The 12805-nt window shown below is 56.7% G+C and overlaps 1 protein-coding gene across 1 annotated transcript in view; it reads right to left on the minus strand.

Annotated features, from left to right (window-relative positions):
• Positions 1–12805, minus strand: part of FBLN2 (fibulin 2) — an 83403-nt gene that overhangs the window by 35285 nt on the left and 35313 nt on the right. Inside the window, exons 3-5 of the mRNA XM_079122241.1 lie at positions 7725–7833; positions 5831–5960; positions 2427–2607 (exon numbers count right to left, since the gene is read on the minus strand). Coding sequence (XP_078978367.1) covers positions 2427–2607; positions 5831–5960; positions 7725–7833 — 420 coding nt within the window. The remainder of the gene's footprint in view (positions 1–2426; positions 2608–5830; positions 5961–7724; positions 7834–12805) is intronic.

Raw genomic sequence — 12805 nt, forward strand, 5'->3', positions numbered from 1 at the left:
ATGGATGGGTGGATGGATGGATGGATGGGTGGATGGATGGGTGGACGGATGGGTGGGTGGATGGGTGGATGGGTGGATGGATGGATGGGTGGATGGATGGGTGGGTGGGTGGATGGATGGGTTGATGGATGGGTGGATGGATGGATGGGTGGATGGATGGATGGGTGGATGGGTGGATGGTGGACATACACATGGGCAAATGAATGAACAGACCTCCAGCAACAAGAATGAACTCACGAGAACTGGGCTCGAGTCTGCCTCACACAAGTCCCCTGTAAGAGGACAGGGCCAGGCCCTCAGGAGGCTCTTGCTAAGGTGCTGAAAGGACTTAGAAGCCCTGAAGCGGGCAGGAGAAAGCACAGCCAACCTGGCTTCCATGAGAAGGGGCTCTGAGCTTTCTGGGCCTTCCTATGCTGCATCTGCTGGCCAGTGCTCGGTCTTAGTGGCCTCCGAGCCAAGGGAGGGAGACTTATGAATGGGAGAGAAGGTTCTGGGGCTGAGCTGCTGGGGAGGCTGTTCCACAAGGGCTGGGAAGGCACAGGGCCAGAGATGCAGGCAGAGCCGCAGCCCCTCCCAGCCCCGCAGGCCTGAGGCCTCAGCCTTCCCTGCCAGCCCCAGGCAGTGGAGCCCCGGGGGAGAACAGCTGCGTGAAGTCAGGACGGAGGAACGTGTTTCATATAGAGGGTGTTTATGTTCAGCTGTGGCCCCGTCAGCCCTGACCCGACACTGGCCGCCCTGCCCTGAGCGATCAGGCACCACGGTGGGCAGCAGCAGATCTGGGCCCAGGCAGCCTGAGCAACGGGGGCAGGGACACGTCTCCCTGGCTCCAGCTTAGCGCGTCCTCCTCAGCATGTCCTCTCAACCATCCTCCCAGCAGAGGGGAAGCAAGCTCCGGGAGCAGAGGGACGTGCCTTCAGCTACGTGAATCCCGGTCAGTCTGCACCCACAGCCTCCCTGTCGGAGGCCCAGGTCACCCAGCCTGGCCATGGTACCACCTGCTCCCCCACTGCAGGTGGCTTTCCTGGGGCTAGCTTTCCTTCCAAGCCACCTCCTGGTAACAACCTGGTCTTCCAGACCGTTGGATGGATGGATGGATGGATGGATTGATTTGTGGATGGATGGATTGTGGATGGATGGATGGATGGACGGATGGATGGATGGATTTGTGGATGGATGGATGGATGGGTGGATGGATGGATGGATTTGTGGATGGATGGATGGATGGATGGATTGTGGATGGATGGATGGATGGACGGATGGATGGATGGATTTGTGGATGGATGGATGGATGGGTGGATGGATGGATGGATTTGTGGATGGATGGATGGATGGATGGATTGTGGATGGATGGATGGATGGGTGGATGGATAGATGGATTTGTGGATGGATGGATGGATTGTGGATGGATGGGTGGATGGATGGATGGATGGATGGACGGACGGATGGATGGATTTGTGGATGGATGGATGGATTGTGGATGGATGGGTGGATGGATGATGGATGGATGGATGGATGGATGGATGGATGATGGATGGATGGATGGATGGATGGATGGATGGATGATGGATGGATGGATGGATGGATGGATGGATGGATTGATTTGTGGATGGATGGATAGATGGATGGATTGTGGATGGATGGATTTGTGGATGAATGGATGGATGGATGGATGGATTGTGGATGGATGGATTTGTGGATGAATGGATGGATGGATGGATGGATTGTGGATGGATGGATGGATGGATGGATGGATTTGTGGATGGATGGGTGGATGGATGATGGTGGATGGATTGGATGGATGGATGGATGATGATGGATGGATGGATGGATGGATGGATGGATGGATTGATTTGTGGATGGATGGATGGATGGATGGATGGATGGATGGACGGACGGATGGATGGATGAATTTGTGGATGGATGGGTGGATGGATGGATGGATTGATGGACAGGTTAGTGGGTGGATGGATGAACAAATTTGTGGATGGATGAATGGATGAGTGAGTGGGTAGCTGGTGGATGATGGATGGACAGACAGATGGACACAGATACACAGATGGACAGATGAGTGTGGCTTCGTGAGAAGATGGATGGGTTCAGGGGATGCAGGAAGGAGGGAGCGTATAAGGGTGGAGATGGGGCAGATGTGGGGCTGGAGGGTGAGTGGAGAGGAAGCTCAGGGACGAGGAGGTGGACCAGCAACCAGAGGCGGTGAGTCCCCGGGCAGGGGTGACGGTGGCAGGTGGTGGGTAGCAGGCGGACGGCGCAGATGGATCCCGACGCGTGGGAAGTACCAGGGCGTCCAGAGTCCGAGCGACAGAACTCTACCGAGGGCGCCGCTCACGCCGGGGCGGAGAGAGACAGGCCCGTGGCCCTCGCACGGCCAGACCTCCCGCTCCTCACCCGCCAGGCTGGGCAGCACCCACCTCTGCGCGGCGCAGCCTCAGGCTCCGGGGGCCGGCGGACCTCGGGCACGATGACGGGGTCTTGTCCCTCGCAGCAGGACAGCATGGCGTGGCTGCAGGGGTAGCCCAGGTTGGGATTGGCCTCACAGGGCTGGCCCTCGGCTCGCAGGCGGAGCCCCAGGCCACAGCAGTCACAGCATTGCTGGAGAGAGAGACGGCCATCAGCACCTGCTCGGCCTCAGGGCCCGTCCAGCTGCCCAGGGCCTGAGTGCCCCCCCACCCTGTGAACCAGCAGGGACCCCAGGAAGGAGCTGGAGGGCTCGGGCGAGGGGCTGGCTCATGGGGTCAGTGAACGGGACCCGGCTTCCGTTGGCCTACGCACTGTCCCAGGGCACCGGGGTCTTCTGCCCCATTTCCCACCGTGCAGGGCAGGGCCCGTGCTCAGTTTTCTGAAATCAGCAACGGATAAATGGCCTCTTGCAGAAAGAACTACAAATTCTGGCCCCCCAGCCCTGCCTATGAATTCCCGCCTCTTGACCAGCAGACGCCAGTCCTTTTCAGGCCAGCTCAAGGACAGCCCTCCCTCGGGCCACTGCAGTTCACAAGTGTTACTAGGCAGGGCTTTCAGGAGATCTTTTGAGACTGACTCTACTTAGAAGTATGTATTTTTGCTCTCCTCCTTAGAGCACATGTGATGGCTGGAGCTCTCGCAGCCACATTGGGCCACAAAGATGGAAGCTCCAAGCAAAGAATGATTAAACAGAAAAAAGAGAAAGCCAGGTCCCTAAAGCTAGGTGTAGATCTAGCCCATCTCAGGCTGTCTGCCTTCAACAAGAAATTTGGTTTGATTTTTTGAAAAACTATATTGGTTGTTCTAAGAGCCCAATCGTTCACTCTTTCTTGTGTTTTCTTTGTTATATGATATTTCAGCTTTTCTTACTAAGTAAGTTAGCATAGTTGGGCACAATGGGACACACCTGCAATCCCAGTGACTAGGGAGGCTGAGGCAGGAGGATCGCAAGGTAGAGGCCAGCATTGGCAACTTAGTGAGGCCCTAAGCAACTCAGCGAGACCCTGTCTCTAAATAAAATATAAAAAAACCTGGGGATGTAGGTCAGTGGTTAGGCACCCCTGGGTTCAATCCCCAGTAGAGGAAGGAAGGAAGGATTTTCCCAACTGCTTAGTTGTGCCGTTAACTTGATTTGGTCAAAAGGAGGAGACAGAAGTGACACTGTACTACTTGGAGTCTAGGCCTCAAAAGGCCCCGCATGCTGCTACGGTTTGGATCGGGAATGTCCCTCAAAGTCCCCTGTGTTCAAGGCTTGGTCCACAGCTTGGTGCTGTAGGACGGGGGCAGAACCTTTACCAAGCGCGGGCTAGCAGTAGGCGCTGACGGAAAGATCTCAGAGGGGACGTGGGATACTGCTCCCTTCCTCTCTTTTTGTTTCCCGACCACCATGAGGTGAGCGGCTGGTTCCACCAGGTACTCCTACTACGATACGCTGCCTCACCAAAAGCCCAACGGCCATGAGGCCAAGCAACCATGGACTATGAAACCGTGAATCAAAAGAAACCTTTTCTCCTTATAAGTTGGAGATCTCAGGTATTTTATCACAGTGCCAGAAAACTGACCAAAACACATGCTTTGATCCTTTTCTTGGGATCCGACTCTGCCCCTCGGTGTACAAGCCCCAGCTAGCCTGCTGGAGGGTAAGAGGCCCCAAGAAGCAGAGACTAGTTATCGTACTTAAGGCCAACCTGAATTATCTGCCCTCGGGGGGGCCATCAGCTGATGGCAGCCACACAAGCAAGCCCAGTCAGGGCCAGCTGAGCAGGGCCCAGGTCAGCAGAGGTACTCAGCTGGCCAGAGACTCATGCACCAAACCAATTATAAGCCGCCCAGCCTGGGCAGAAGCTGACTGATACCCCAGGACGTGCTAATGTCGAGCACGTCCACTAACTGAAGACCCGCCAAATATCTTACACACAGAGATCAGCGTCATCACACACCTTCACAATTTCCCTACGGACCACGAACCACTAGCCCCATTTCACAGATGGAGAAGCTGAGGCTGAGAGAAGTGAACCGGCCCAGCGTTGAAATGCCAAGACGGAAATGTGATTCTAAACTTGCCTGTCAGGGCTGGGGAGATAGCTCAGTCGGTAGAGTGCTTGCCTTGCGAGCACAAGGCCCTGGGTTTGATCCCCAGCACCGCAAAAAAATAAAAAATAAAAAAAAAATAAACTTGCCTGTCAACCACTCAGGCCAAGATCAGGGGCTCTGGGGGGGAAACTGAACCCGAGGTGACAAAACTCGGTCCAAATCCTCCCCCCGGTGCCACACCCCCCGAGAGTCCTCGTCACTACCACCCGGGCTTGGGAGATATAGGAGTCTTCAAAGGGATCTAGCTCCTTTTGAGTTTTGTACAACCAGCCCAGGGTCCTCTCTGCCCTCACCTCGGGGTCCACACCAAGTCTGTCTCCTTCTGCCTCATTTCCAGGGGGCACCCGACCTCCCCAGAACAAAGACTACATTTCCCAGCTTCCCTTGCAGCGAGGCAAGGCCCCCTGGACTACGTTCTAGCCCAGGCTCAGGAAGGGGATCATCTGATGCCCACCTTCACCCCAGCATCACGCCCACGAGCCCAAGGCAGGAAGCCGCCCGTGCGTTCACTGAAGGGTGGATGGATAAGGAAACGTGGTCTGGCCAGAGAGTGGAGTACTACTCAGCCTTTAAAAAGGAAGGGAATTCTGACTGAAGCTACAGCATGGGTCCATCTCCAGGACATGATGCCAAGTTCAACAAGCCCATCCCAGAGGGAGATCCTGACACTCGTGTGAGGTCTCCATGCATAGACACAGAGTGGGACGGGCTTCACCCCAACATCCTGAGCATCAGGTTCCAGTCTGAGGACCCCTGTGGCCAGGCCTGGAGGCCACCCTGCACACCCCTGCCGCTGTGAGCCAGCTCCCTCTCTGCTCTAGCCTGGAGCACCCTCCCTCCCCTCTGCCGCCTGGTGGGCTCTGACCCCATCCCCATCCCCCCGTGTGGGAGAACCACCTTCGACTCCCACGGGGACCAGGTTATGCCCCTCAAAACTCTCCCTAGCAGCCCACCCAACACCAGGGTCCTGCTGGCTATGGACGCATCTGCCCAGGGCCCGTGTGACCTAGGCTCCCGCTGCCCTTGCCGTATGGGTCCCCCTCCAGATCTCCTGGGCCCTCCTACCCGCATGCCGACCGCAGGGCCTTTGCACCTGCTGCTCCCTCTCCCAGAGTCAACTGGTCACTGATGATCCTTTCTGTATAGATGGCGGGTCTCCCCGCCTGTCGCTGAGCCCTAGTCCCCAGCAGGGGACCTGCAGGGAGGAGTGGGCCCTTGGGGACCTGCAGACCCGGGCCAGCCCACTCCCGTCCGTGCTTGCCTTGTAGAGGGAGACGCCACAGGAGTCACCGTCCTCAGCTCCACAGGACTCGCCCTCCTTGGCCGCCATGACGCCGGCCACGCAGCCCCTCTCCTTCAGGTAGGAAGCGCAGCAGTGCTTCTGGGCCGTCCTGCGAGAGAGGTGAGCCTCAGCCTGCACCCCCGTTCTCCTGGGGTCCCCGTCTCACAGAAGCCGGGCACGGTGGCATACACCCATCATCCCAGCGGCTCGGGAGGCTGAGGCAGGAGGATGGCAAGATGGAGGCCAGCCTCAGCCACTCACGGAGACCCTGAGCAACTCAGCGAGACCCTGTCTCTAAATAAGATATAAAAAGGGCTGGGGAGGGGGCTCAGGGGTGAAGCACCCCTGGGTTCAATCCTGGGACCAAAAACTTAAAAAGGGGGGAAGCAGAGGGGCTCCCACAGCAAGCAGACCCAGCACTGGTGGTGAGGCGGGAGCGGCCCCTCTGTCTCACTGGGACTGGACTTGGACCTGTGTGTCCCTGACCACTGGCGGGCAGGGCTGGCACTCAAGCCCGTCTGTCAGGCCTGAGAAGGACAGACAGACCCAGAAAAGGTGGCGGGTCCTCCTGGGGAAAGCAGCCTGCGGTCGCTGCCCGTGGACCTCCCAGGGCCGCCCAGGGCAGAGGGGGCTGGTGAGTCTGTGGTGGAGAGCCCACCAGGGCGGCTGGGTTAAAACTCGACTCCTCGGACCCCCTACTGGGGGATGGCAGGGAGGAGGGGAGAGGCCAGGCTGGAGTTAAATCTCCCTGGAGCAGGGAGCACGGGGCTCTGATCCTGGCCCTGTGGCAGCAAGCTGTGTGGCTTCAGGCCAACGGGTCGCCTCTCTGAACCTCATCTTCCTGGTCTGGGAAATGGAATGGGCTGGCAAAGACCATTTCTCCAGGACAAAAAGACCTTTCCTGGGCCCGCAAGGGGAGGCCAGGGTCTCACCGGCTCGATGGCAGAGAAGGCTGGAGTCAGAAGCAGCCGGCGGCCCTGGAGGGCGCTCAGGGGCCAGGCCTCTGGGGACCCCAGGGTTGCCAAGTAGGGAAAATGAGGCTGAGAAGAGTCATGGGGGTGGTTCCAGACTGGCTCTCGAGTGCCCCCCAAAGGCTCCCGTGTTGACGGCTTGGTCCCCGACGCAGTGATGTTCAGAGGTGGCCTTCGGCAGGCAGGTGACCGGATCATGATGGCCCTGACGTCACCAATGGATCAATGCAGTGATGGATGCATAAGGTTTTTGTTGTTGTTGTTTTTGTTTTTGTTTTTTTAGTACCAGGAATTGAACCCAGAGGTGCTTAACAACTGAGCCACCTCCCCAGCCCTTTTTACATTTTATTTAGAAACAGGGTCTCGCTGAGTTGCTCAGGGCCTTACTGAGTGGCTGAGGCTGGCCTCCAACTTGCGATCCTCCTGCCTCAGCCTCCCAAGCTGCTGGGATGACAGGCGTGCGCCACTGTGCCAGCTGGACTCATGATTTTCATAGACTATTGGGAGGTGGTGGAAAGCACAGGAGGTGGGACCCAAGTGAAGCAGGGGGTCCCTGGGGTTGCACCTTGGGGACCAGCCCTTTCCCACCGCTGGTCCCGGTTTCCTGGCTGCCATGAAGTTCCGCTCCTTCCGCCAGACGCTCGGCCTCAGCTCAGGCCCGGCGTCCAGGCAGCCAGGCCACCGAGGGCCAAAGCCTCTGGGACCAGGAGGGATGAGCCTTTGCTGCTTCAGGCCGCCCTCCTCGGGCGTTTGCTCACAGTGCCGGAAGGCGACTCGGAGCCGCCCAGCGGCCACCCGAGAGCCCAGGGGAGCAGCCACGCCCCGGCCCGAGTCCGGCTGCGCCCACACGGTGGCGCCCCGAGGACGCTCGCCACGCCGCGCTCCCGCCGAGCCCGCCTTACCGACAGACGTCGCCCTCCGCGCCCTCCGCGAACTGCGCGCACTCGTCGTTGTCGATGGCCGCCTGCTGTCCGGCCGCACAGCACGACTCGATCAGGTCCTTGGTGGAACCTAGTCGGGGCGAGCAGGGCGAGTCACCCCCCGAGGCCGCTGCAGCTGCCAGGTGTCCAGGGCCACCCGCCAGCACAGCCTGCAGCCGGCAGGTCCAGACCCGGCACGTCCAGACCCGGCCATGTCCAGACCCGGCCGCAGGGACACGCCTCCGCCTCTGCTGAGATGCACCAGCTGCCCGTGGCTGTCTCCGATCTGTGGGGCGCCCGGGAGGACTGTGGCTCAGTCACTCCTTTGTGGGGCGGCCGGGGAGGACTGTGGCTCAGTCAGCGGGGCAGCTGGGAGGACTGTGGCTCAGCTTCTTGCTCTGTGGGGTGGCCCAGGAGGACTGTGGCTCAGTCACCCCTCTGTGGGGCGGCCCGGGAGGACTGTGGCTCAGTCACCCCTCTGTAGGGCACCTGGGGAGACTGTGGCTCAGTCTCCTGCTCTGTGGGGCAGCCCAGGAGGACTGTGGCTCAGTCACCCCTCTATGGGGCGGCCCAGGAGGACTGTGGCTCAGTCATCCCTCTGTGGGGTGGCCCGGGAGGACTGTGGCTCAGTCATCCCTCTGTGGGGTGGCCCGGGAGGACTGTGGCTCAGTCACCCCTCTGTAGGGTGCCTGAGGAGACTGTGGCTCAGTCACCCCTCTGTAGGGCACCCGGGAGGACTGTGGCTTAGTCACCCCTCTGTGGGGCGGCCCGGGAGGACTATGGCTCAGTCACCCATCTGTGGGGCGCCCGGGAGGACTATGGCTCAGTCACCCTCTGTGGGGCCACCCAGGAGGACTGTGGCTCAGTCACCCCTCTATGGGGCAGCCCAGGAGGACTGTGGCTCAGTCATCCCTCTGTGGGGCGGCCCGGGAGGACTGTGGCTCAGTCACCCCTCTGTGGGGTGCTCAGGAGGACTGTGGCTCAGTCACCCCTCTATGGGGTGCCCAGGAGGACTGTGGCTCAGTCACCCCCTGTGGGGCGGCCTGGGAGGACTGTGGCTCAGTCACCCCTCTGTGGGGTAGCCTGGGAGGCCAAGTCCTCCCCAACAGAGGTCAGGAGGGGCACCGACAGTAACTGATTCAAAGAGGAGGGCCGCTGGTGCTCCAGAGGGATCAAAGTACACAGAGCTACAGTGAGACCACAGCCTGGCCCAGCTTCCCATGAGGCTTCCCCAAGAGGGGTCCCCAAAGGAACCCTGAAGGACACAAAGATCCCCGACTCTCAAGCTGATCTAAGATGCCACAACAAGGCAGGGGTCAGCAGCAATGGAGGGGTGCAGCTCAGGACGCTTCCTGGCAGTCAGCCCTGTGTGACTGGGGAGGCGGGAGGCGTCAGGGGCTGGGGCTCAGCGGCAGGGGCTCGCCCAGCCTGAACAAGGCCCTGGGTTCCATCTTCGGCCTTGCCGCAAAGGAGGAAAAATACAACACTCCAAGCTGAAGAATCGGACCACGTCAACCTTCAAACTGCCTATGGATCAATGGACTCCAGTCAAATGCCACAGAAAGCTGACAGATGAGGAGACATTTCTAAAATAGCCAAAGCTGGCAAGAAACTGCCATTGATACACACACTAGCCGGGCACGGTGGGACATGGGGGCTCCCAGGGGCTTGGGAGGCTGAGGCAGGAGGATCACAAGGTGGAGGCCGGCCTCAGCAACTCAGTGAGACCCTGGCTCTCAATAAAAAATAAAAAGGGCTGGGGATGTAGTTTAGTGGTAAAGAGTCCTGGGGCTGAAGAAAAAGAAAAGAAAGGAAGGAGAAAAGGAAGAAAAGAAGGAGGGAAGGTGGGAAAGAAGGAAGGAAGGAAGGGAGGGAGGATAGAGGGAAAAGGAAAGAAAGGGTCCCATTTTAAAGAGAAACAAATCTAGGAATAAACCAACAGTAAACATCACGGAGCAACATGAAGGAAAAAATGAACTGTCCAATGGACACAACAGGACGCTTTCTTCTAAGGACACGCCATGCATCTGGATGGCAGGTCAACGCCTGAAGGCTGTGGATCCTCTACTTCATCTACAAGGTCAGTGCAGCTGTAATTGGAGTCCTGGGCCTGATGTCTGATGGAATTTGTCGAGATGATTTGGTGAAAATGCATGCAAGAAAAGAAATGGGGAAGAACACCCGGCAGGATTTCTGGCAAAGATCGGGGAGAGCGAGACTCCCTGCTAGTGTCGGAATACGCTTTCAAATGCTCATGGTCAGAACGAAGAGATGAGGAGACCAGCAGGGCAGAACAGACGGCAGACACAGAACTGCATCCGTGACAGGGCTGGCATTCAAACACAGCAGGGAAAAGGTTTCGGTGTGGGTCTTACACGTCCCTCGGAGGCCCGAGTGGTGAAGGCTTGGGTACTGTGGGAGGTGTCAGAACCCTCGGGAGGCGGAGTCTAATGGGAGGAAGTTAGGTCACTGGGGGCGTGTCTCTGAAGGGGATACTGAGACCCCATCCTTCCTCTCTGTGTGCTTCCTAGACACCAAGAGGTTAGTGGCTTTGCCCCACCACGTCCTCCCAGCCCTGAAGCCCTGATGTTCTGCTTCACTATAGATCCAAAGCCTGTCCACCCAACCACAGACTTCAACCTGGGCAACTGTGAGCCAACAAAAACCTTTTCTCTTTGCCAGTTGTTTATCTCAGGTATTTTATCACAGCAATGGAAAGCTAACACAGAACGAGTATAATGTGTGATGTTGAGAAACACTTGAAGACAAATAAATTCAACAAATAGTCAACAAATAACTTCTAAATCTACCCAAGCAGCACTAGAAGAAAACCTAAGAAAATAATCTTAGGATAAAGAGAGCCTTCTTGAGAAGTAAAATCTATACACAAAAAGGTAAATCTTTACATCACTGATTATTTAAAGGGGTACGATATCTGTCTGGTAAAACACAGCACACTTCACCAGCCGGTCACTGTCTCATTAAGTGACTCACTCTTAAATCCCACAGCACTTATAGCTATGGAAGCTCCTCTGAGCTGAGCGAGGTGGTGCATGCTGGTAATCCCAGTGGCCCAGGAGGCTGAGGCTTGAGGATCACAAGTTGGAGGCCAGCCTCAACAACTTAGTGAGAACTAAGCAACTCAGCGAGACTCTGTCTCTAAATAAAATATAAAAAGAGCTGGGGACGTGGCTCAGGGGTTAAGTGCCCTGGGATCGATCTTGGTACCAAAAAAAGATCCACTTTTGCATTTGAGTTTAGGTCCCCATGTGTCTGATCCCTCCTCTGCGATACCAGCTGCAGATGGCAGAGCCTGTTCTATCTTATTCATGGCCATGTTCCAGCCCCTGGCACGGTGCCTACCTAATGCACAGTGGTGTCAATCAGTGCTTGCTGAATGACTCAGTGAGTCCCTGGAAGTTGACAACTGCTGTCAGAAGAGAGCACCAAAGCTGGCCATCCAAACTTAACACAGCACAGATACCCCTGGCCCAGGACTCAGGGACCCTGGGTGCCTCCACCTGCCCCAAAATGCCACCATCAAGACTTCAATTTCAGCTGGGTGCAGTGGTGCACGCCTGTCATCCCAGTGGCTTGGGAGGCTGAGGCAGGAGGATCACAAGTTGGAGGTCAGCCTCAGCCACTTAGCGAGGCCCTGAGCAACTCAGTGAGACCCTGTCTCTAAGTAAAATCTAAAAAGGGCTGGGGGTGTGGCTCAGGGGTTAAGCACCCCTGGGTTCAAACCCCAGTACCAAGAAAAAAAAAAACTTCATGAAATTTTGTTTTGCGTGTGTGCGTGTGTGTGTGTGTGTGTGTGTGTGTGTGTGTGTGTGTGTTTAGGTAGCAGAGAACTCAGGGGTGCTTAACCACTGAGCCACATCCTCAGCCCTTTTTTATATTTTATTTAGCGACAGGGTCTCACTGGGTTGCTGAGGCTGGCCTCCAACTTGCGATCCTCCTGCCTCAGCCTCCCAAGTCGTTGGGATGACAGGCGTGCGCCACGTCCGGCAGCTTCTTGAGCTGCTGCCGTACACCTCATACACTCTCCTACTTCCAAGAATCTCACCACAAAACGTTCCCGAAAAGGGTGGCATGATCAGAAATGCCTAAGACAAAGACCAAGACGTCAGAAACAGGACCCAGATCAGAGCAGTAAGACAGACACAGATACAGCATGAGCCTGGGAGGTCCCGAGTCAGATTCACAGGGACAGAAAGTCTCTACAGAAAGGAGACACTCCCAGGGGCGGCTGTCCTGGGCTGGGGGAGGGGACTTGGGAAGCTGGTGTGGCAGGGGACAGAGCTTCGGTTGGGAAGATGGCATAGTTCTGGAGATGGGAGCTGACAGACTCAACGCCACCGGGTGACACATCCAGCAACTGCAAACTTCACATCATGCGATGGCAAATGCACTGCGATATTATTTAAAGAATTATTCGCCAGCACTTCCCCTTCTTAGGACTCTCATCGCTGATAGCTGCCTCCCAGGAACACAAGCAGGGGAGTCCCAGTTGCTTGACACCCTAAGTTCCAGGAATAATTTAATTGCCAATGATTAAATAATTGCGGCTACATCCATACAATTGTATGCAGGTGTTAAAAAGACTTCAATTTCAGCTGGTCACAGTGGTGCACACCGGTCATCCTAGCGGCTTGGGAGGCTGAGGCAGGAGGATCGCAAGTTGGAGGCCAGCCTCAGCAATTTAGCGAGGCCCTCAGCAACTCAGCGAGACCCTGTCTCTAAATAAAATACAAAAAGGGCTGGGGAGGTGGCTCAGTGGTTAAGCACCCCTGGGTTCAATCCCTGGAACCAAAAAAAAAAAATTTCAAACTGTATGTACTTACATGAAGCAATTCTGAATGCACTATGCAGAATTTAAAGAGCCAATGCTGAATAGCAGGGGTAATAAACTGCCATTTGTTATTCTAAAGGGAGTTCTGGCTACTCAGGAGGCCTTTCTGGAAGGAGACCCAAGCCTCTCCTAACAATGGTTGTCCTGGGGAGGTGCCCAGCCCCCAGGAGGGGAGGGCAAGGGAGCCCCAGTTTTGTCCTCTGGGTTTGCT

This window comes from Sciurus vulgaris (genome assembly GCF_902686455.1).
Source record: "Sciurus vulgaris genome assembly, chromosome: 19".
Lineage (NCBI taxonomy): Eukaryota > Metazoa > Chordata > Mammalia > Rodentia > Sciuridae > Sciurus > Sciurus vulgaris.